Source organism: Heterodontus francisci, chromosome 2, assembly GCF_036365525.1.
Source record: "Heterodontus francisci isolate sHetFra1 chromosome 2, sHetFra1.hap1, whole genome shotgun sequence".
NCBI classification, from domain to species: domain Eukaryota; kingdom Metazoa; phylum Chordata; class Chondrichthyes; order Heterodontiformes; family Heterodontidae; genus Heterodontus; species Heterodontus francisci.
Window position 1 is genome coordinate 175,855,282 of NC_090372.1, and position 25,265 is coordinate 175,880,546.

Consider the following 25,265-nt stretch of genomic DNA (forward strand, 5'->3'; position numbering starts at 1 on the left):
TGATACTAACAAGTGATCCATGGAGGGAATTAGCTAAGTCACTGTTTTATGCCTGATGAGTGAAATTTTGACACGTGCAACCAATTCAAATGAACAAAAATGCCCCTTTTTTAAAAAGAGCACAAACAATAAATTCATAATGATAAATAAAATAAAGGAAACATTAAACCAAAATATTATTTTCTGTGTTCACAATCTACTCCAATCCCTCTGGTGCTCATTGAGTTGACTGGGCTCCAGGTACTTCACTGCAGGGAACGGTGTTGACGATATACAAACGTGACCCGGAAATAGTAACGCTGGTCCGGAAGTAGCGTTAAGTTGACGTCACAGAGAGGAAGCCATTTTCAGGGCAGCCAGCGGTTGGTTGGTTGTTTGGATGTTTTCGGTGCGGACAGAGTGGAGTTTCTGATCTTAGAGTGTTTTTTGGTTCATACAGGTCAAGCCGGGCTTTGAAATGTTTTCTCTGTCCACATTTCAGCCGCAGGTAAGGAGTTGGCCGCAGGGGTGGGTGTGTGTGGCTGACAGGCCGACATGATGTGGAGTTGAGGCCCAGGCGGAAAATTAAGGCAGTCACTGGGACATGGTTACAGTCAGCTACTAAAGTCAAAGCACTGTCTGCTTAGTTACAGATTGAAACCTCTCTCGTCCGATTGAATGGCCTGGCCACGTCCACCGCACACACATTGTGTGTGTGTAAGTAACGCGCGTTGATAGCCCTCTTTGTTTGTGTCTGTACACGGATGCCGCTGGTGACAGTGACCAGATGATTAACTAGGAGTGAAAGATGACAGAGGAGCTTGTTCTACTAAAACAAGTCCTCCGGACAAAATGTGCCATTGCGAGCGGTGTCAGTAACTGCATTCGTGTCACAGTAGCTTTGTAATGAGCAGTATAAAATATTTGCTCATCTAAGCGAATTAAAAAAAATTCACATGACCATGGATGTTTATTGTTTTTCTAATTGAATGGAAATTGGTTGTTTTGGATATCTGGAATCTCTTAAAACTGCTCTGATAAAAAGGAACATTTAAACTAAATGTTGGTCCCTTAGAAGCAGAGACAGGAGAAATTACCATGGGAAATGAGGAAGCGGCAGAGGCACTGAACTAATACTTTGTCTTCACAGTAGAAGACACAAAATATCATACCAGAAATGGATGATAATCTAGGAGCTAAAAAGAGTGAGGAAATTGAAATTATATCTGCAGAAAGGTTGGGGAAACTTAAGGGACTAAAATCTGACAATTCCCCAGCGAAGAAACAGATAAAGACCCACGCCAATTAGGGAAAAAATTGGAAAATTCCTCTCTGACCCTCTTAGGTGACTGAAACCAGTTTAGAGGATCACTCTGGCTATTATTGTTGTACAATGTGTAACTTTTGTGTAAACTGATCTCCACCCCAGCTAGAAATAAGTCCAGCTCTTGCTTGAAGGGATGCAGTGTTCACTGCACAAGCCTGTTCAATGGTACAGTGGGAAGATAACATCTAACCTTGTTCTGGCCTACAATACATGAGATTGTGACTCATAGTCCTTCCTAATCTATTTAATTAAAACAAACTGTTTACAGAAACATAATCTATTCCCATCATGCTTTTATAAACCTCAATCAAATAACTCCTAAATCCATGTTTCTCTGAAGTATGGTCCCTGCTCTTTGAGCTTATCTTGGTTGGTAAGACGCTTCAAACTGAAAATTAAACTTGTGGCTGCGTTCTGCAACTTTCCCAAAGCCTCAATATCACCCATCATGTGAGGAGACCAAAACTGGAAGCAGTATTCTAATTAAGGTCTAGTGCAAGGACAAAATAGTATGAAATAAAAACAAAAAATGCTGGAAATACTCAACAGGCCTGGCAGTATGGAGAGAGAAACAGTTCACGTTTCAGGTCTGTAACCTTTCATCAGAACTGGCAAAGGTTAGAAAAGAATAAGGTTTTAAGCAAGTGAAGTGAAGGGGAGGGGAGGGGGGGGGGTGGGGAGAGAACAAAGGGCAGGTGTTTGATAGGGCAGAGGGCAGGAGAGAATCATAGAATTGTTACAGTGCAGAAGGAGGCCATTCAGCCCATCGTGTCTGCACTGGCTCTCCGAAAGAGCAGTTCCTTCAGTTCTATTTTCCTGTCTTCTCCCCATAACCCTGCACATTCTTCCTTTTCATATAACTGTCTAATTCCCTTTTTGAATGCTTCAATTAAACCTGCCTCCACCACGTTCTCAGGCAGCGCATTCCAGACATTAGCCACTCGCTGCGTCAAAAAGTTTCTCGTCACTTTTGCTTCTCTTACCAAATACTGTAAATCTGTGCCCTCTCGTTCTCGATCCTTTCACGAGTGGGAACACTTTCTCTATCTACTCTGTCCAGACACCTCATGATTTTGAATGCCTCTATCAAATCACCTCTCAGCCTTCTCCAATCTATTTTCATAACTGAAATTTTTCATCCCTAGAACCATTCTCGTGAATCTTTTCTGTATTCTCTCCAATGCCCTCACGTCTTTCATAAAGTGCAGTGCCCGGAACTGGATGCAATACTCCAGCTGAGGTCGCGCTAGTCTCTTATACAAGTTCAACATAACTTCCTTGCTCTTGTACTCTATGCCTCTATTAATAAAGCCCAAAATACTGTATGCTTTATTAACTGGCCTCTCAACCTGTCCTGCTACCTTCAATGCCTTATGCACATATACACCTAGGTCCCTCTGCTCCTGCACCCTCTTTAGAATTGTACCCTTTATTCTATATTGTCTCTCCATGTACTTCCTACCAAAATGAATCGCTTCACATTTTTCTGCATTGAACTTCATCTGCCATCTGTCTGCCCATTCCACCAACTTGCCTATGTCCTTTTGAAGTTCTACACCATCCTTCTCACATTTCACAATGCTTCCAAGTTTCATATCATCTGCAAACTTTGAAATTGTGCCGGGTACACAAAGGTCTAGGTCATGAATATATTATCAGGAAAAGCAAGGGTGCCAACACAGATCCCTGGGGAACTCCATGGCAAACCTCCTTCCAGCCCAAAAAACATCCATTAATCATTACTGTTTGTTTTCTGTCACTCAGCCAATTTTGTATCCGTGTTGCTACCGTCCCTTTTATTCCATGAGCTACAAGTTTGCTCACAAGTCTGTTGTGTGGCACTGTATCAAATGCCTTTTAAAAGTCCATGTACACCACATCAACCCTCTCAGTTACCACCTCAAAACTCCAGCAAGTTAGTTAAACATGATTTTCCCTTAAATCCATGCTGGTTTTCCTTAATTACTTGCATTTGTCCATGTGACTATTGATTTTATTTTTTTAAATTTAGAGATACAGCACTGAAACATGCCCTTCGGCCCACCAAGTCTGTGCCGACCAACAACCGCCCATTTATACTAATCCTACATTAACCCCATATTCCCTACCACATCCCCACCATTCTCCTACCTACACTAGGGGCAATTTACAATGGCCAATTTACCTATCAACCTTCAAGTCTTTGGCTGTGGGAGGAAACCGGAGCACCCGGCGGAAACCCACGCAATCACAGGGAGAACTTGCAAACTCCACACAGTCAGTACCCAGAACTGAATCTGGGTCGCTGGAGCTCTGAGGCTGCGGTTTGTCCCAAATTATTTTTTCTAGAAGTTTTCCCACCACCGAAATTAAACTGACTGGCCTATAGTTGCTGGGATTATCTTTGCACCCTTTTTTGAACAAGGGTGTAATGTTTGCAATTCTCCAGTCCTCTGGCACCATCCCTGAGTCTAAGGAAGACTGAAAAATTATGGCCAGCGCCTCTGCGATTTCCACCCTCACTTCCCTCATGGTGCATCTCATCCAGCCCTGGTGCTTTATCCACTTTAAGTTCAGACAGCCTAGCTAATACGTCCTCTTTATCAATTTTAAACCCCTCTTGTGTCTGACTTGCCTCCTCTTTCAACATTGCCTGGGTTGCATCATCGTCCTTGGTAAAGATAGATGCAAAGTATTCATTTAATACCTCAGCTATATGTCCTCTGCCTCCATGTGTAAATCCCCTTTCTGGTCCCTAATCGGCCCTACTCCTTTTACCACCCTTTTACTATTTATATGCCTATAGAAAACTTTGGGATTTCCCTTAATGCTAGCTGCCAGTTTCTTTTCATGCTCTCTCTTTATTTCTCTTATTTGCTTTTTCACTTCCCCTCTGGACCTTCTAGTCTGGTTCTCAATAGTATTTTCTACCTGGCATCTGTCATAAGCACACTTTTTCTTTATCTTAATCTCTGCCTCTTTTGTCATCCAGGGACATGTGGATTTGTTTGCCCTACTTTTCCCCTTCGAGGGAACGTACCTTGACTGTGCCCGAGCTATCTCTTATTTGAAGGTAGCCCATTCTTCATCTACCAGTTTTCTTGCCAGCTTTTGACACTAATTTATTTGCCCTAGTTCCATTCTTATCCTGTTGAAGTTGGCTTTCCCCCGGTTAAGTAGAGGGGGGGGGGGGCAACTGCTCTGTCCCCGTCAACGGCATCCGGTGCCACTGCACAAGCGCCGGTGTATTTTTAAAGGGCCTCGAGCCCTTCAAGTAAATTCAAATTTTTAAAGGTCCAGCCACACTAAAATTAGAAATAAAATTTTATTTAAACTTTGAATGCCCTCTCCCATCCTCCCTCCCCCACCCCCCAACCAAGTTCTCAACAACTAAAACCTATCGCCCCAGAAAACCACTTTTTATTATGCTGAACTTTCACCTCACAACTTCAGCACCTTTGACCCTCAAATCCTGCCCACCAACCCCCGCTCTGCAAATTTCACTCCTTGCCCCTCTCCACCAGTGTCATGCCTCGGGCCTCTGTACGGAGATCTGAGGGCATGGGAGTTCTGGCAGCAGCCAGAATATCAGTGTGGGATGGCTGTCGCTACCAGGTAAGTGGTTATTCATTACTTTTAATATGATTAGCATAGGTCGGGCCTTCCTGGAAAATTTTCCAAGCCCCCCCCCCCCCCCACCCCGGCCATGACCTCCGTTGGAGGGCTGGTAAAATTCAGCCTTTTGTCTAGCTGATGAAATTAATATGTGCCATATATGTCCCATTTTGGCATATAGGATTTTCTGGACAACCTGGGAGAGGTAAAACGAGGGCACCACAGTGCTGCCATTGGCAACAAAGTAATTACAGTCTCACAAGTTTGCATCAGTTTTCATTTTGGGCAGAGGAATTTATAATAGAAAAAGTTGACAGGAAGTATCTGTGAAAGTAAGATTTATAATTTATTAGTTGATTTTCCATGGTGTTGCATGTAGAAAGTCAACATCAAGTATAGTTTTCATATGAAGCTGGTTTCGAGCCAAGGGGAGAATTGGACCAGGGTGTTCAGGTAAAATTCAGACTTCAGTTTAAAATCTCATAATCTTTACCCATTTCTATATTACCATTATAAATTGTCTATATTTATAATGAAATCCATTAATGTAAACTTATCATTGTAATGAGACATTTCTGCCAATGGCTTGAATAACAGCATGACCAATTGACAGACAGTTTCCATTATAAATAGTGGATATAGGAATTTGTAAAAGAAAATATTTAAAGGAAATGAGCACAGTTATTGGATTTTTCCCATATTATAACTGGATTTTTTAAATGGAGGAGAGTCATTACTTTAGATTCTCTCTCATCTCTCGGTTACCCTAAGAGAGCAGGCAACCTAACCTGTGCCACTGCTGTTCTAGAAAGTGAAAAATTGTGGCTCCTGAGTAATTGGGCCTTTTCTTTTGAGATATCATAATACTTATTCTGATGAGACAATGAGATCAAATAATCTGTGGAAATTGCAGACTTGAATGCTTCATACACATATTAATGAGCTGCAATGTTGAGATAAAAATATACTTGAAATCGTACATAATAATGCAAAAAAGTCTGCATGCAGGATGGCAGGAAGCAATAAAATTATATAAATGCCAATTTAAATCAATTAAGTGTACATACACAGTTCAGTACATTAATCTACTGTTGCGACAAGGTGAGAAAGGGGTCTAGGGGTCCCTCTCCACCTTCACCTGGTCTTACCGTAACAGGGCTTAATTTTAAACGCACTGTTTTTAACTCCGTCTTGGTGAATCCTTGTTCACTGCTTTCCAATTTATAAGGCAAAGAAACCAGCACAAACAGATTTTCTTAGGTTTAAAGAAGAAAGGTTGAAATTTATTAAACTCTAATTCGGTTAATGCCTACTGATACACGATGCACCCACTCTGGCATGCATACGCGATACAAGTGCAGATAGAGACAGAACAGAGCAGAAAAAATAAAGTGGGAAAGTTTGAGGCAATCTCTGAAGAGGGTTTTTGTTACGGATCTTCGAGCTCACTGTAGAGACCTTGATTGTCGGTAGATCTTGCTTTTAATTGGGGCCCAGTATTCTTAAACCTTGTTTGCTGTAGGAGACTTTTCTGTCTTGGGGTTCATGTGTCTTTAGTGAATTTGGAGTTCCGTGAGAGAGAGATGGGAGCAGAGAGGAGAGGCTGTGGTGAGCCAGCCAAGAGAGGTGTTTTCAGTCCAGGAGCAAACAGACATGGAGTTCAAACTGTTTGTGCAATTCAGAAAAAAACCCAGGTTGCCAAGTGGGTTAGTCATGCGACTTGCTGGTCTGACCATGTGTTGATTGTATCATCTTAGGGCCTGGAATGCGCTTCCCTGTCTTCAATGTCTGGTGCTCAAAGTCCATTGTGGGTTAAATGGATAAGGGGAGTAACCTCTCCTGTCCCTATTGATATGTAAATGTCTTCCAGCCAAGTGTCTGGTAGCCCTTGTAACAGGCCTTTCCTGCTTCCCAGCAACAACTTGAAATTTAATGTCCATGTGCTGAAATTAATAAGCTTCGTTCTTGGCAGTTGGGGGCCCAGCATGACACTACTTTTACTGAGAAACCTGAAAGTGACTATAATTTTACTTTATAAAATGAAGTAGTTATGCAGCTTTCATCAGCTGACTTGAATCTTATTTTAAATGTTCTACCCAAATGACCCCTCTCCAAATGTGTTTCATGACCACATCCAGGTATTAGTCTAGTAAACCATCTCTGTACTGCCTCCAACGCATTTACATCCTTCCTTAAGAACAAAGAACAGTACAGCACAGGAACAGGCCATTCGGCCCTCCAAGCCTGCGCTGATCTTGATGCCTGTCTAAACGAAAACCTTCTGCACTCCCGGGGACCGTATCCCTCTATTCCCATCCTATTTATGTATTTGTCATTATGCCTCTTAAACGTCGCTATCGTACCTGCTTCCACCACCTCCCCAGGCAGCAAGTTCCAGACACTCACCACTCTCTGTGTAAAGAACTTGCCTCGCACATCCCCTCTAAACTTTGCCCCTCGCTCCTTAAACCTATGTCCCCTAGTAACTGACTCTTCCACCCTGGGAAAAAGCTTCTCATTATCCACTCTGTCCATGCCACTCATAACTTTGTAAACCTCTATCATGTCGCCCCCCTCCCCCCACCTCCGTCGTTGCAGTGAAAACAATGAGTTTATCTAACCTCTCCTCATAGCTAATTCCCTCCAGACCAGGCAACATCCTGGTAAACCTCTTCTGTACCCTCTCCAAAGCCTCCACATCCTCCTGGTAGTGTGGCGACCAGAATTTCACGCAATATTCTAAGTGTGGCCTAACTAAGGTTCTGTACAGCTGCAACATGACTTGCCAATTTTTATACTCTGTGCCCCGAACAATGAAGGCAAGCATGCCGTATGCCTTCTTGACTACCTTATCCACCTGCGTTGCCACTTTCAGTGACCTGTGGACCTGTACGCCCAGATCTCTCTGCCTGTCAATACTCCTAAGGGTTCTGCCAATTACTGTATACTTCCCACCTGTATTAGATCTTCCAAAATGCATTACCTCACATTTGTCCGGATTAAACTCCATCTGCCATTTCTCCGCCCAAGTCTCCAACTGATCTATATCCTGCTTTATCCTCTGACAATCCTCATCACTATCCGCATCTCCACCAACCTTTGTGCCGTCTGCAAACTTGCTAATCAGACCAGCTACATTTTCCTCCAAATCATTTATATATAATACAAACAGCAAAGGTCCCAGCACTGATCCCTGCGGAACACCACTAGTCATAGTCCTCCATTCAGAAAAGCACCCTTCAACTGCTACCCTCTGTCTTCTATGACTGAGCCAGTTCTGTATCCATCTTGCCAGCTCACCTCTGATCCCGTGTGACTTTACTTTTTGTACCAGTTTGCCATGAGGGACCTTGTCAAAAGCTTTACTGAAGTCCATATAGACAACATCCACTGCCCTTCCTTCGTCAATCATCTTAAATAAGGAGACCAGTTCTCAAGAGTGTCCTTTTGTTCTGCTGCATTTAGGCATTTTCTTATGGATTAACAGTAATTGAATTGCTCTTGTTAAAACAGGTTTTGTTTTGGTTACAGAACTCTGCATTTGGTTTTTATTTAAAAAATTTATAATTTTTGCTTGAAACATTAATTGTTATTTGCAGAGCTTTGTTATTGCAGCTATATATAGCTTCTTTCAGTAAGAAATCAGTTACTGTTAAGTTAGACAGTTAACTCTAAATGCAGCAGAACAAAATGACACTCTGGAGAACTGGTCTCCTTATTTAAGGAAGGATGTAAATGCGTCGGAGGCAGTACAGAGAAGGTTTACTAGACTAATACCTGGAATGGGCAGGCTGTCTTATGAGGAAAGATTGGACAGGCTAGGTTTGTATCAGCTGGACTTGATTGAAACATGAAAGATCCTGAGGGGTCTTGACAGGGTGGATGTGGAAAGGATGTTTCCCTTTGTGGCAGAATCTAGAACTAAGGGTCATGATTTAAAAATAAAGGGTCGCCCATTTAAGACAGATGAGGAGAAATTTTTTTCTCTGAGGGTCGTGAGTCTTTGGAATTCTCTTCCTCAAAAGGTGGTGGAAGCAGAGTCTTTGAATATTTTTAAGGCGAGGTAGATAGATTCTTGATAAGCAGTGGGGTGGAAATGTGGAGTAATCAGTTCAGTCATGAACTAATTGAATGGCGGTGCAGGCTCAAAGGGCTGAGTGGCCTACTCCTCCGAATTTGTGTGTTCATAAGTAAAACACTGCAAGTTGGAATGGTGCTAATTTTGCTGGGTTTTTTTTCGAAGTTTTACCACTCAATGCTATACTTTTAAGAAGAAAAAATTGAATTTTTTAAGCCTGTGCTTAGATCATGATTTTAAAATTAAATGTTAATTTTAACATGGAAATATGGTGATCGAAGATTGAGTCAGGCCTCAGTGGCACATTCAGTAACCCAATACCTGAGCCAGTCTGGTCAAAAATGCATCCAGATAACTCGTTCTGAACAACTAACCCAGATTCATTAATTACTATGTCTGGGGCCAATACTATTCCCATTTGACTCCAATAACCTTGCAAGTTAATGGTTATACTCGCCCGAGCTGGATTAGCTACAGGAATTTCTCCCTGTTTAACTTTAACTAGCTAAAATTGCAGCTTACGATATTCCAGTAGTATCTAATTGCACAGTTGGGTTCTTCAGCCTTGGTTGTTGTCAGTTTGCTGCTAAGCACGCTCAGCATCCATGCATTGTATCCCTACAGAGCGAGTGTGTGCACTGCATATCAAGCAAAGAAAGTCTACTTGTATAACTTGCTCTGCAGCTCATTTTGGAATAAGTGTTCCAACTGATCAAAAATTGTTTATCCATAAACACCACAGCCCTTAATCGTCTTGCTGCAAGAGCAGTTTGCTTAATCTTATTCATGTGGTATTTTAGAACAGCTTCAATGCATTTAAAAGTTGTTTAGTAATTGGCATTTAAAAATCACCAAAATTCATGCTATTGCTTTGATCAAAACGAGAGTGGCTACCTTTGCAGATCTTTACAGAATCAACTTAATATGCTGCCCATTGGTTTTGATTAGGTGGCAATTTTTAAGTTTTCCCTTAAATTGACCAAACTGAGAGACACTTATTTGCAATGCATGAATAGCAGATTTCATAAAAATTGCATAAAGCAGTTTTAAAAGGTCCTGTAATCACACCTCCGCCCAAGGATTCTAATTTTAGTTGATCATTAATCATTAGAGAAACTCAATATACATTTGATAGGCAGCAAATATCAGGAACCCCTCCATTTTTATGACTTTTTTTTTACTTTAGAGCAGTGACTACACCAGAAGTACTTGATTGGCTGTAAAGTGCTATGGGATGTCCTGAAATCATGAAAGGTGCTATATAAATGCAAGTTCTTTTTTGATGTAGATGCCCAGTTTGGAAAAATTACCAATCTCCTGTCAGGCTGATTTTAGCTTCAAGTTGCTGGATAACAGGTTGGTGCAGGCTGGGTAGCCTTGAGTTTGAAGCAGATGTGCAGTGAAATTTGAGTATGGTTTTCGCTGCAAATACTACTTGTTTACAACAGCCGAATTGATATCCGAGTATATGGAGTAATATTATGATCACATTATTGAAATCAATATTAAATATGTCTTGAAGTAAAATTATTTGTTCACTTAATTATTTTTTTTTATTTAGAGATACAGCACTGAAACACAGACCCTTCGGCCCACCGAGTCTGTGCCGACCATCAACCACCCATTTATACTAATCCTACATTCCTACCACATCCCCACCTTCTCTATATACCCCTACCACCTACCTATACTAGGGGAAATTTATAATGGCCAATTTACCTATCAACCGACAAGTCTTTGGCTGTGGGAGGAAACCGGAGCACCTGGCGAAAACCCACGCGGTTCACAGGGAGAACTTGCAAACTCCACACAGGCAGTACCCAGAATTGAACCCGGGTCGCTGGAGCTGTGAGGCTGCAGTGCTAACTACTGCGCCATTGTGCTGCCCTTAAACCTAAAACTTTCCATTGTCATGTATGTTTAGCTGCTTTAGCTTTTTTAGCCTAAATTTGAGAAAATTAAAAGCTACTTAAAATGCGAAATATAACAAAATCCTTATTGTATGAATTTTGTAGGTAACCATCCCTTTGAGTCAGTTGATCAGCACCTTCCATTCCCTTAAAAGCTCAGCAAGCTCGGTCAGTTCTGCATCTATACAATGTCTGCAACGAGAAGCACCCCAAGAACGTGATCAAATCAATGAGGTAATGTTTGGTTCAATTATCTTTAATGTAAGAGGAATTGGTGAAATAAGATCTAAAATGTTAAAGTTTTTCATAATTTTTATTTATACTTGTTTGGTGTCTTAAAATATTGCCACTGTCTGAAGTTGCACTCCTACAACAAGCATCAGAATGATTAGAACTTAAGATTTTATTACCATATAAGGCATTGTTAAAAAATTGTTTATTATACACAATGTTATATTGTCTGATCTTTTAACTAGAGAGCAAATTAACTTCCAAACAGTTGTAGGCAAAACCTTTACACAGAGAACCCACATATATATTATTTATAGTGAAGGCAAAATTACTCCAGATTCCTGCTGCTATTTCCAGAATTCTGCTGGAAAGTATGTATACGTAAGCATTGGACAAGAACAGGATTGGGCTTTGCTATGAAGCCCTTGAATACTTTGCTAATGAACATTGTCTAATCTCATACATGAAGTGTGAGCGTCATGTCAAAGAACGTTAAATGCCAAGAGGTTTTGCAGTTTATTGTAACAAACAAAATAGTTGCACCATGTCCAATAAGTCAGTATATTGTGTTCTTAAAGTGGCAATGTTTAAGATGAGTAACAGTACGTACTTTGTCCGTCAAATTTATACAGGTAGCTGGTCTTGCTTATTGCATTGTTTTGGTTCTTAGGAACATAAGAACAGGAGTAGTCCATTTAGCCTATTGTGCTCCAGAACTTGCCGTGCCCCTAGCCAAGCTGTTCCAGTACAGATACAACACTGGCATCTACCTAGCAATGTGGAAAATTGCCCAGGTATGTCCTGTACACAAAAAGCAGGACAAGTCCAACCCGGCCACTTACCGCCCCATCAGCCTACCCTCAATCATCAGTAAAGTGATGGAAGATATCATCAACAGTGCCATCAAGCGGCACTTGCTTAGCAGTAACCTGCTCAGTGACGCTCAGTTTGGGTTCCTGACCTCATTACAGCCTTGTTTCAAACATGGACAAAAGAGCTGAACACAAGAACTGAGGTGAGAGTGACTGCCCTTGGCATCAAGGAGCCCTAGCAAAACTGGCGTCAATGGGAATCGGGGGGGAAACTCTCCGCTGGTTGGAGTCATACTTAGCACAAAGGAAGATGGTTGTGGTTATTGTAGGTCAATCTTCTGAGCTCCAGGACATCACTGCAGGAGTTCCTCAGGGTAGTGTCCTAGGCCCAACCATCTTCAGCTGCTTCATTAATGACCTTCCTTCAATCATAAGGTCAGAAGTGAACCTAACAGAAGAAGTAGGAGCAGGAGTAGACCATTCAGCCCCTCAAGTCTGCCCCACCATTCAATAAGATCATGGCTGATCTGTCCCAGGCCTCAACTCCTCTTTCGGGCCTGCTCTGCCTAACCCTCGACTCCCCGAGATTTCAAAAATCTATCTACCTCCTCCTTAAATACATTTAGTGACCTAGCCTCCACAACTCTCTGAGGCAGAGAATTCCAGAGATTCACCACCCTCTGAGAGAAGAAATTCCTTCGCATCTCAGTTTTAAATGTGTGCCCCCTTATTCTGTAATTATGTCCCCGAGTTCGAGATTCCCCCACTAGTGGAAACATCTTCTTAACATCTACCCTGTCGAGCCCCCTTAAAATCTTATATGTTTCTATAAGATCACCTCTCATTCTTCGAAACTCGAATGAATAAAGGCCGAACCTGCTTAGCCGCTCTTGATAAGGCATCCCCTTCATCCCAGGAATCAGCCCAGTGAACCTTTTCTGAATTACCTCCAATGCTAGTATATCCTTTTTTAAATACGGGGACCAAAACTGTACGCAGTACTCCAGGTGTGGCCTCACCAACACCCTGTAACAGGACTTCCCTATTTTTAAACTCTAACCCCCTAGCAATAAAGGCAAAAATTCAATTTGTCTTCCTAATTACTTGCTGCACCTGCATGCTAACCTTTTGTGTTTCATGCACAAGAACACCCAGATCCCTCTGTATTGCAGTATTTTGTAGTCTTTCTCCATCTAAATAATAATCTGCCTTTTTATTCTTCCTACCAAAGTGGATGACCTCACACTTTCCCACATTGAACACTATCTGCCAAGTTTTTGCCCACTCACTTAACCTATCTATATCCCTTTGCAGATTTTTTGTGTCCTCATCACGACATGCCTTCCCACCTATTTTTGTATCGTCAGCAAATTTGGATACACTACACTCTCCCTTCCTCTAAGTCATTAATGTAGATAGTAAATAGCTGAGGCCCTATGACTGATCCTTGTGGCACTCCACTAGTTACGGCTTTCCAACCTGAAAAAGAGCCATTGATCCTGACTCTCTGCCTTCTGTGTGTTAGCCAATCCTCAATCCATGCCAACACATTACCCCCTATACCCTGAGCTCCTATTTTGTGCAATAACCTTTTATGTGGCACCTTATCAGACGTCTTTAGAAAATACAAATATACAACATCTACTGATTCACCTTTATCAACTCTGCTTGTTATATCCCCAAAGAACTCTAACAAATTTGTCAAACATGATTTCCCTTTCATAAAACCATGTTGACTCTGTTTGATTGCATTATGTTTTACTAAATGTCCTGCTATTTCTTCCTTTAATAATCGACTCAACCATTTTCCCAATGACTGATGTTAAGCTAACTGGACTGTAGTTTCCTGCTTTCTGCCTCCCTACTTTCTTGAATAGGGGTGTCATATTAGTGATTTTCCAATCTGCTGGTACCCTACCAGAATCCAGTGAGTTTTGGTACATTATGACCAATGCCTCCACTGTCTCTGCAGCCACTTCTTTTCAAACCCTTGGGTGCAGGGTTTTGCAGGGTCTGCCTTTAGTCCCATCAGTTTGTCCAGCACCTTTTCCCTCGTGATGGAGATTGTTACACGTTCCTCCCTCCCATTTACACCTTGCTCATCTATTATTGTTGGGATGTTTATAGTGTCCTCCACCGTGAAGACTGATACAAAATATTGGTTTAAATTATCTGCCATTTCCCTGTTAATTCCCCATCCTCATCCTCTAAGGGTCCCACACTTACTTTAGCTACTCTCTTCCTTTTAATATACCCATAGAAGATCTTACTGTTTGTTTTTATATTTCTTGCAAATTTACTCACAATCAATTTTCTCCCTCTTTATTCGTTTTTCAGTCACCCGCTGCTGGTTTCTAAAAACTTCCCAATCCTCTGGCCTGCCACTTGTTTTTGCCGCATTGTACGCCTTTGCTTTTGATTTGATACTCTCCTTAACTTCCTTTGTTATCCATGGGTGTTTCATCGTTCTCTTCGAGTCCTTCCTTCTGACTGGAATAAATGTTTGCTGAGTGTTATGAAATATCTGCTTAAAAGTCTGCCATTGCTCATCACCTGACGTCCCCTGTAGTCTATCTTCCCAGCCCGCTTTAGACAACTCTTTCTTCATACCTCTGTAATTGCCCTTGTTTAAGTTGAAGACACTGGTTTGAGACCCGAGTTGCTCACCTTCAAACTGAATTTGAAATTCTACCGTGTTATGATCGCTTCCCCCTAAAGGATCCTTTACTATGAGATCTCTTATTAATCCTACCTCATTACACAATACCAAATCTAAAATAGCCTGTTCCCTGGTAGGTTCTGCAACGTATTGCTCTAAGTAACAATCCTTGAGGCACTCTACAAATTCGTCTTCCATGCTATTCTTGTCAATTTGATTTGTCCAGTCTATATGCAGATTAAAATCACCCATGATAATTGCAGTGCCCTTCTTGCACGCCTCCATTATTTCCTGATTTATATCTTGTCCTACAGAGAGGCTACTCTTTGGGGGCCTATAGACCACTCCCACCCGTGATTCCTTTCCCTTGCTATTCCTCAATTCCACCCAAACTGATTCTACATCACATTCTATTACACCTATATCATTACTCGCAACTGCACTGATCCCTTCCTTTAATAGCAAAGCTACCCCACCTCCTTTTCCTTTCTGCCTATTCTTCTGGAACATTGACTATCCTGGAACATTTAGATTCCAGTCTTGGTCATCCTGCAACCACGTTTCAGTGATAGCTATCAAATCAAGTGGGGATGTTCGCTGATTGCACAATGTCCAGCACCATTTACGACTCCTCAGATACTGAAGCAGTCCGTGTAGAAATGCAGCAAGACCTGGACATTATCCAGGCTTGGGCTGATAAGAGGCAAGTAACATTTTTCCCATCACAAGTGCCAGGCAATGACCATCTCCAACAAGAGAGAATCAAACCATCTCCCCTTGACATTCAATGGCATTACCATTGCTGAATCCCCCACTATCAACATCCTAGGGGCTACCATTGACCAGAAACTGAACTGGAGTAGCCATATAAATACCGTGGCTACAAGAGCAGGTCAGAGGCTAGGAATCCTGCGGTGAGTAACTCATCTCCTGACTCCCCAAAGCCTGTCCACCATCTACAAGGCACAAGTTAGGAGTGTGATGGAACACTCTTCACTTGCCTGGATGGGTGCATCTCTGACAACACTGAAGAAGCTCAACACCATCCAGGACAAAGCAGCCTGGCACCCCTTTCTTAAACATTCACTCCCTCCATCACCGATGCAGAGTGGCAGCAGTGTGTACCATCTACAAGATGCACTGCAGCAACGCACCAAGGCTCCTTAGACAGCACCTTCCAAACCCGCGACCTCTACCAGCTAGAAGGACAAGAGCAGCAAATGCATGGGAGCACCAACACCTGCAAGTTCCCCTCCAAGTCCCACACCATTCTGACTTGGAACTATATCGCCGTGCCTTCACTGTCACTGGGTCAAAATCCTGGAAGTCCCTAACAGCACTGTGGATGTACCAACCTCACGTGTACTACAGCAGTTCAAGAAGGCAGCTCACCACCTTCTCAAGGGCAATTGGGGATGGGCAATGAAGGGTGACATAACCACCGATGCCCACATCCCATGAATGAATTTTAAAAAAAAAAAGCCCCTTGAGCCTCTTTCACCATTCAATGAGATCATGCCTTTGCCCCATATTCCTTAATATCTTTCGTTAACAAAAATCTAACAATCCCATTTTAAAATTAATAATTGATCGAGTATCAGTTGCCATTTGTGGAAGAGAGGTCCAAACTTCTACCACACTTTGCATGTGGAAGTATTTCCTAATTTCTGTCCTGAAAAGTCTGGCTCTAATTTTTAGGCTATGCCCCCTGGTCCTAGATGCCCTGTCCAGCAGCGATAGTTTCTATCTACCCTATTTGTTCCCCTTAATACCGTGAAATCTTGGATCAAATCACCCTTTACCTTCTAAATTCCATCGAATGGAACCCTAGTTTGTGTAATTTCTCCTCATAATTTAACCTTTGGAGTCCAGGTATCATTCTGGTAAATGTATGCTGCACTCTTTCCAAGGCCAGTATATCCTTCTTAAGGTGTGATACCCAGAACTGCTAACATTTTGCTAATGCTTTTTTAATACCCATGCGCTAGGGTCTGTGGGGGCATCCCCGGTGACTTGACTTTGCGATCTTCGCTTACGTTCTCTTATCTTTTCAAATGGAGATTTCTTAAGACTTCCCAGCTAGAGTCAGGAACATAGCTTGGATATGAATGTCTACATAAATTACATAGTATTTACAGAAAATAGGCCATTTGCTCCAACAGGTCCATACCAGTGTTTATGCTCCACAGGTGTCTCCTCCCACCCTTGCTTCATCTCACCTCAATAACATGTCCTTCTACTCCTTTCTCCCTCATGTATATCTTGCTTTCCCCTTAAATGCATCTATCCTGGTCACCTCATCTACTTGTGGTGGCAGATTTCACATTCTGTCCACTCCCTTGGAAAAGATGTTTCTCCTGAATTCCCTATTGAATTTCTTAATGACTATTTTACATTTATGGCCCTGAGTTCTGGTCTCCCCTGCAAGTGGAAACATCATCTCTGTGTGTATCCTTTCAAACCCTTTCATTATCTAAAAGACTTTTACCAGGTCACATCTCAGTCTTTTTTCCTAGAGATAAGAACCCCAATCAGTTCAATCTTTCCTAATGGGTCGAACCCTAGAAAAATTACAGCACAGAAGAAGGCCATTCAGCTCGTCGTGTCTATGCCGGCTGAAATAAAACTAGCTGCCCAATCTAATCCCACTTTTCAGCACTTGGTCCATAGCCTTGCCAGTTACAGCACTTGAGATGCATTTCCACTTACTTTTTAAAAGAATTGAGGGTTTCTGCCTCCACCACTGCTGCTGGCAGTGAATTCCAGATGCCCACCACCCTCTGGGTGAAAATGTTTTTCCTCATGTCCCCTCTAATCCTTCTACCAATCACTTTAAATCTGTGCCGCTGGTAATTGACCTCTCTGCTAGGGGAATCGGGTCCTTCCGGTCTCCTCTATCTAGGCCCCTCATGATTTTGTGTACCTCTATTAAGTCACCCCTCAGTCTCCTCTGTTCTAAGGAAACCAACCCTAGCCTATCCAATCTTTCCTTATAGCTGCAACTTTTGAGCCATGACAACATTCTTATAAATCTCCTCTGTACTGTCTCCAGAGCAATTATGTCCTTTCTGTAATGTGGTGACCAAAACTGTACGTATTACTCCAACTGTGGCCTAACCAGTGTTTTATACAGTTCCAGCATTGCATCCCTGCTTTTGAATTCTATATCTCAGCAATAAAGGAAAGCATTCCATATGCTGCCCACCACTTTATCTACCTGTCCTGCCACCTTCAGCGACCTGTGGACATGCACTCCGAGGTCTCTCACTTCTTCTACCCCTTTCAATATTCTCCTGTTTATTGTGTATACTCTCGCTTTATTTAGGGGTAGGTGGTGGCGTAGTGGTATTATCTCTGGACTAGTAACCCAGAGACCCAGGGTATTTCTCTCAGGACATGAGTTCGAATCCCACCACAGCAGAAGATGGAATTTGAATTTAATTAATAAATCTGGAATTAAAAGCTAGTCTAATGATGGCCATGAAACCATTGTCGATTGTTGTAAAAACCCACCTGGAAGGAAATCTGCTGTCCTTACCTGGTCTGGCCTACATGTGACTCCAGACCCACAGCAATGTGGTTAACTCTTACATGCCTTCTGAAATGGCCTAGCAAGCCACTCAGTTGTACCAAACCACTACGAAGTCAATAAAAAGGAATGAAACCGGACGAACCACCTGGCATCGACCTAGGCACCGGAAACGACAATGGCAAACCCAGCCCTGTCGACCCTGCAAAGTCGTCTTTACTAACATCTGGGGGCTTGTGCCAAAGTTGGGAGAGCTGTCCCACAGACTAGTCAAGCAACAACCTGACATAGTCATACTCACGGAATCATACCTTACAGACAATGTCCCAGACACTGCCATCACCATCCCTGGGTATGTCCTGTCCCACCGGCAGGACAGACCCAGCAGAGGTGGCGGGACAGTAGTCGACAGTAGGGAGGGAGTTGCCTTGGGAGTCTTCAGCATCGACTCTGGACCCCATGAAGTCTCATGGCATCAGGTCAAACATGGGCAAGGTAACCTCCTACTGATTGCCACCTACTGCCCTCCCTCAGCTGATGAGTCAGTACTCCTCCATGTTGAACACCACTTGGAGGAAGCAATGAGGGTGGCAAGGGCACAAAATGTACTCTGGGTGGGGGACTTCAATGTCCATCACCAAGAGTGGCTCATTAGCACCACTACTGACTGAGCTGGCCGAGTCCTAAAGGACATAGCTGCTCGACTGGGTCTACGGCAGGTGGTGGGGGAACCAATACGGGGGAAAAACATACTTGACCTCCTCCTCACCAATCTGCCTGCTGCAGATGCTTCTGTCCATGACAGTATTGGCAGGAGTGACCACCGCACAGTCCTTGTGGAGACGAAGTCCCGCCTTCACATTGAGGATACCGTCCATCGTGTTTTGTGGCACAATCACCGTGCTAAATGGGATAGATTTCGAACAGATCTAGCATTGCAAAACTGGGCATCCATGAGGCGCTGTGGGCCATCAGCAGCAGCAGAATGTACTCAACCACAACCTAACCTCATGGCCCAGCATATCCCCCACTCTACCATTACCATCAAGCCAGGAGACCAACCCTGGTTCAATGAAGAGTGCAGGAGGGCATGCCAGAAGCAGCACCAGGCATACCTCAAAATGAGGTGTCAACCTGGTGAAGCAACAACACAGGACTATCTGCGTGCCAAACTGTGTAAGCAGCATGCGATAGACAGAGCTAAGCAATCCCATAACCAACGGATCAGATCTAAGCTCTGCAGTCCTGCCACATCCAGCTGTAAATGGTGGTGGACAATTAAACAACAAACTGGAGGAGGTGGCTCCACAAATATCCCATCCTCAATGATGGAGGAGCCCAGTACATCAGTGCAAAAGATAAGGCTGAAGCATTTGCAACAATCTTCAGCCAGAAGTGCCGAGTTGATGATCCCTCTCGGCCTGCTCCTGAAGTCCCCAGCATTACAGATGCCAGACTTCAGCCAATTCGATTCACTCCGTTTGATATCAAGAAACGACTGAAGGCACTGGATACTGCAAAAGCTATGGGCCCTGACAATATTCTGGCAATAGTACTGAAGACCTGTGCTCCAGAACTTGCCGCGCCCCTAGCCAAGCTGTTCCAGTACCGCTACAACACTGGCATCTGCCCTGCAATGTGGCAAATTGCCCAGGTATGTCCTTTACATAAAAAGCAGGACAAGTCCAACCCGGCCAAATTACTGCCCCATCAGCCTACTCTCGATCATCAGTAAAGTGATGGAAGGCGTCATCAACAGTGCCATCAAGCGGCACTTGCTTTGCACTAACCGGCTCACTGATGCTCAGTTTGGGTTCCGCCAGGGCCACTCAGCTCCTGACCTCATTACAGCTTGGTTCAAACATGGACAAAAGAGCTGAACTCGAGGTGAGAGTGACTGCCCTTGACATCAAGGCAGCATTTGACCGAATATGGCATCAAGGAGCCCTAGCAAAACTGAGGTCAATGGGAATCGGGGAAAACCCTCCGCTGGCTGGAGTCATACCTACCGCAAAGGAAGATGGCTATGGTTGTTGGTCAATTATCTGAGCTCTAGGACATCACTGCAGGAGTTCCTGAGGGTAGTGTCCTAGGCCCAACCATCTTCAGCTGCTTCATCAATGACCTTCCTTCAATCCTAAGATCAGAAGTGGGGATGTTCGCTGATGATTGGACAATGTTCCGCACCATTCGTGACTCCTTAGATACTGAAGCAGTCCGTGTAGAAATGCAGCAAGACCTGGACAATATCCAGGCTTGGACTGATAAGTGGCAAGTAATGTTCATGCCACACAAATGCCAGGCAATGACCATCTCCAACAAAAGAGAATCTAACCATTTCCCCTTGACCTTCAATGGCATTACCATCGTTGAATCCCCTATTATCAACATCCTCGGGGCTACCATTGACCAGAAACTGAACTGGAGTAGCCATATAAATACGGTGGCTACAAGAACAAGTCAGAGGCTAGGAATCCTGAGGCGAGTAACTCGCCTCCTGACTCCCCAAAGCCTGTCCGCCATCTACAAGGTAGAAGTCAGGAGTGCGATGGAATACTCTCCACTTGCCTGGATGCGTGCAGCTCCAACAACACTGAAGGAGCTCGACACCATCCAGGACAAAGCAGCCTGTTTGGCACCCCATCTACAAACATTCACTCCCTCCACCACCGACGCACAGTGGCAGCAGTCTGTACCATCTACAAGATGCACTGCAGCAATGCACCAAGGCTCCTTAGACAGCACCTTCCAAACCTGCAACCTCTACCAACTAGAAGGACAAGGGCAGCAATGCATGGGAACACCACCACCTGCAAGTTCCCCTCCAAGTCACACACCATCCTGACTTGGAACTATATTGCCGTTCCTTCACTGTTGCTGGGTCAAGTTCCTGGAACTTCCTTCCTAACAGCACTGTGGGTATACCTACCCCAAATGGACTGCAGCGGTTCAAGAAGGCAGCTCGCCACCACCTTCTCGAGGGCAATTGGGGATGGGCAATAAATGCTGGCCTGGCCAGTAACGCCTACATCCCATGAATGAATTAAAAAAAAAAAAAAAAAAAAAATTTGCCCTTCCCAAATGCATTACCTTACACTTATCTGGATTGAATTCCATTTGCCACTTTTCCACCCAGTCAACCGAGCCATTGATTTCTTTCTGGATGCTATAGCTATCCTCTTCACTATTAACTACATGGCCAATTTTTGTGTCATCAGAAAATTTCCCAATCATACCTCCCACATTTAACTCCAAATTATTCATATATACCATAAACAGCAAGGGACCCAACACTGAGCCCTGTGGAATGCAACTGGAAACCGCTTTCCATTCACAAAAATATCCATCGACGACTTTCCTTTGTTTCCTGGCCCTGAGCCAATTTTGGATCGAACCTGCCACATTTGCCTGTATCCCATGGGCTTTCATTTTACTGATCGGTCTGCCATGTGGGACCTTGTCAAATGCCTTACTAAAATCCATGTATAACCTAATTTCTGTCACCATTCCAGTAAATCTTTTTTTGGGCCTTCTGCAATGCCTCTCGATCCTGCTCACAGTACTATGAGGTTTAACCAAGGTTCTATACAAGTTTAATGTAACTTTTCTGCTTTTTAACTTTTCCCTCTAGAAATTAACCCCAGTGCTTTGTTTGCTTTTTTAATTGCCTTATTAACCTGTGTTGCTACTTGGCGATTTCTGTGTCTGTACCTCCAAATTCTTCTGTTCCTCTACTCCGTTTAGGTACTAATTCTCTGGGAGTACGTGGCCTCCTTATTCTTAAAGTTGTTATTCACAGTAAACCCATTCCCACAAATATGCTCTCTTTTCACCCATTCCTGTTGATTTCCTAGCTCTGAGCTCAGCCTTCCAGCAATCTAATCTTTATATTGTTCATTCTAGCTATGCCAAAATCCGTTATTATGTAAAGCTGGAGTTTTAGTATTTTTATTGTAAAAATCTGTTTAGTATTTGAAATTTTGTGGTTTTGGAAATTGTTTGAATCTTAAGCAGGAATGGGTTAAAACTTAATTTTGCAGCAATTTTAACAATGGTGTTACAATGTTTGCGTTTATTAGACAATATAAAATGTATTTGTTAGAGAGGTACCACATTTCCATTATTTTTTGAACTTTTTCAGTCCGTGCTTAACTTAAGGGAATTTGGACTGTCTGATTTGAAAACCAGCCAGCTTGATGAATTGGTAGACAGATTACTCCCATGCTTGTCTCCAAGTGACTCAAACCCTAATCAACCGTCACATTGGCAAATGTCCCATGTTTCATCACAGTCCTTCTTTGAAAATAAACATGGTAAGTAGCACTTTTTTTCTTTTGGCACTCCTGTCAAAAAACTCTCTACCCTATTAAATGTAGGACACCTCACTGGAGAGCCACATCAGTAATCTTGAGGTGCAGACTTGAGGAAGGGCACTTCTTTTGCTGTTCACTGGAAAATGGTTTCAGATTGACCTACTTCGAGATTCTGCAGTTATGTTTCAGTGTGTACTGAGTTGATCTTGGTTGTGCAACAACTAGGAGTGGGTATAAAAAAACAAACTTACTCTTGTCGAGGTTCCCTGCTGGAGAGTGTGTGTTGGTTGACATTGGGATTGGGCTTAGCAATGCAAGTGGTGTTTATTGATGGAGGCTGGCAGTATTTTTAGCAGTATCTTCAGTAGGTTGCATCCTATGCAATGTTCCCTCCAAAGTGTGTAGCAATTGGGAGTGTGCCACGCTGGGAACAAAAAGGCTGCACGCTAGCATAGCATGGCTGTGCTTCAGTCGTAAAGGGACCCGGTTGTGCACAGCAAACAGAAGTTGGAGGAAACATGAACCCTTTGTGTTTGTCGGCATCTTTATAGGCAAATCAAAGAACTGGCAATTGAAGGCAAGACTGCTGAGAGCCAGAAAATCAATTGATCAGCTACTACAGGGCCAGCAGGTTCTTTCCAGCAGAAGTACTGTGCTGTTGATGCAAAAAATTGCTTTGTTTCTTGCTGCTAATTAACTGAAAATTGAACACTGGTCCCAATATAGATAATTAAGGCTCCCGTGCATTTTAAAATGTTTCTGTGTATAGCATATTGTGTTGTGAACGTAGCTGCTCACTTATGAGAGTTCTTCAATTCAAATTAAATTTTTACTGTAACGTGAACAATTGTGTTAGTGATCTAAATTTAAAAACAAAGTGCTGAAAGTATGCAACAGTTCAACGAGCATCTGAAAGAATGCTAGCTTAACATTTTGAACAGGATCTTTGTTCAGATTGGTATTGGGAGAGGGAGAAGAGTTGCCCCTCCTATTTATATGACTAACCAGAACATACATACATACATACACAAATTTTGTGAACTAGCTTGGAAGCTTCATCTTGAGAACTGTGGCAACAGTCTGGTGTCAATGGCTCTTGCACCTATTATGACTAATGAACGAAGCATCCTAATGAATCCACCGACTCACGTTCCTGTTGGGCGTTCCTGATGGGCAAAACTCACCTGGGACAGAACTTGTAAAATTACAGTTTAAATTCAGTACACTGACTACTTTCACAAAGATGCAGCTGATGGGGTTTGTGGAATCTCAGTACATTTGAAAAGCAGGGCAGGGGTGTAAGGATAAAAAAAAAGAGCAAATTCTGGAGAGATGTAAAAGAGCTTGTATCCTGTACAAAGGTCATCTTGAGCATATAAGAGGCTCGAGAAAGAATCTTTTATTCCACAATGATTGTTCAGATAACAGCTTTTTTCCAAAAAATACACTTTATTCATAAAATTTGTAGAAGTACATTACATAACAGTTCAAATTTGACAGTATATAAAGTGCAATACAGTTCAGTTTCTTTCAATATAGTATGTGGCACTCTGAGGTGCCTCACTACACTTCCAATTACACATATTTCCAATATGCATTTCATGTCGAGCTTTCTCTGGTGCATAAAGCCTGAGGAGGGGTTTTCCATGGGTTCTAGCCCCTTCGTGCACTGTGGTGGGAGGGCCATAGACTGTGGCCTTTCCCCATTGAGCTATTGCAGAGGCTGCCCCAAGCTTTAATGTGTTCCCCAACACATAGTCCTGGACCTTAGAATGCCCAGACTGTAACACTCAGTCACGGACAGCTCTTTGCACTGGAAGATCCAACAAGTTTGCGACAAACCAAAGAGCTTCCTTCACAGAGTTGATGGTCGTCCAGCTGCAATTGATGTTTGTCTCGGTATGTCTCTAGGAACAGCCCATGGAGCAGATTCCTGCGTTATGGAGCTGCTCAGGATTAACCTTGACAAAAACTACTGCATCTCTTTACAGACTGTCTTTGCAAAGGCACATTCCAGAAGGAGGTGGCAAGTCTTTTCCCCCTTTGCAGCCACCTTAAGGACATCGTTCAGTGGCACTGCAACTCTGGGTGTACATGAAGGATCTGACAGGGTGGGCCCTTCTCACCACCAACCAAGTTACATCTGTCCTGTGGTTGGCATCCTTCCATTTACGAAAGATGATGGACACAAAGCAAACAATCCATTTATGTGGGGTGAGTTCTCTTGGTGCACCATTGCTGATGGCTGTGAAGGCCAATCTTGAGATGCAGGTTCTACCACAAGTGCTGCACTTGAAGCTGCCAGGTGACGCTGTGAGGAGGTGTTTTTGATGTTGCCGCCTGTTGCCAAGGTGTGGTAGTGCACACCAGTCCACTGGACATGTTGCCATTTCCCTCTTTCGCCTGCTAGTGACTCCCAGGTGCGATAGTCGACATTTAGGGCCTTCATGTCACGCTTGCAAGCATCCTTGAAGCGGAGCTTTGGGTGCCCCACTGGTTGTCTGGCCCTGGCTACCTCCCATACAGAAGGTTCTTGCGTATGCAACTGACTTCCATCCTGTGGATGTGTCCGATCCACCGAAGCCGCCTCTGTTTGATTAGTGCCAATGCACTTGGGAGCTCTGCCTTTGAGAGGACTACTGCATTTGTGATTTTTGTCCTGTCAGGATATACCCATAATGTGCTGCAGACAGCGAAGATGGAAATTATTGTGCCGCTTTCCCTGGTAGTTGTAAATTGTCCATGTGTCACAGCCAAGCAGCAAGGTGCTGAGAATACAGGTCATCAGCTTGGTGTTACCCCATGCGTGTTTTGCAAGTCGACCGAAGGTGGT

The 25,265-nt window shown here is 43.2% G+C and overlaps 1 protein-coding gene across 1 annotated transcript in view; it reads left to right on the forward strand.

Annotated features, from left to right (window-relative positions):
- Nucleotides 1-321: 321 nt before the first annotated feature.
- yme1l1b (YME1-like 1b) overlaps nt 322-25,265 on the forward strand; it is a 62,349-nt gene continuing 37,405 nt past the window's right edge. The window contains exons 1-3 of the mRNA XM_068014092.1: nt 322-487; nt 10,994-11,122; nt 22,261-22,432. Of these exons, the coding sequence (XP_067870193.1) occupies nt 458-487; nt 10,994-11,122; nt 22,261-22,432 (331 nt within the window). The 5' untranslated portion in view covers nt 322-457. The remainder of the gene's footprint in view (nt 488-10,993; nt 11,123-22,260; nt 22,433-25,265) is intronic.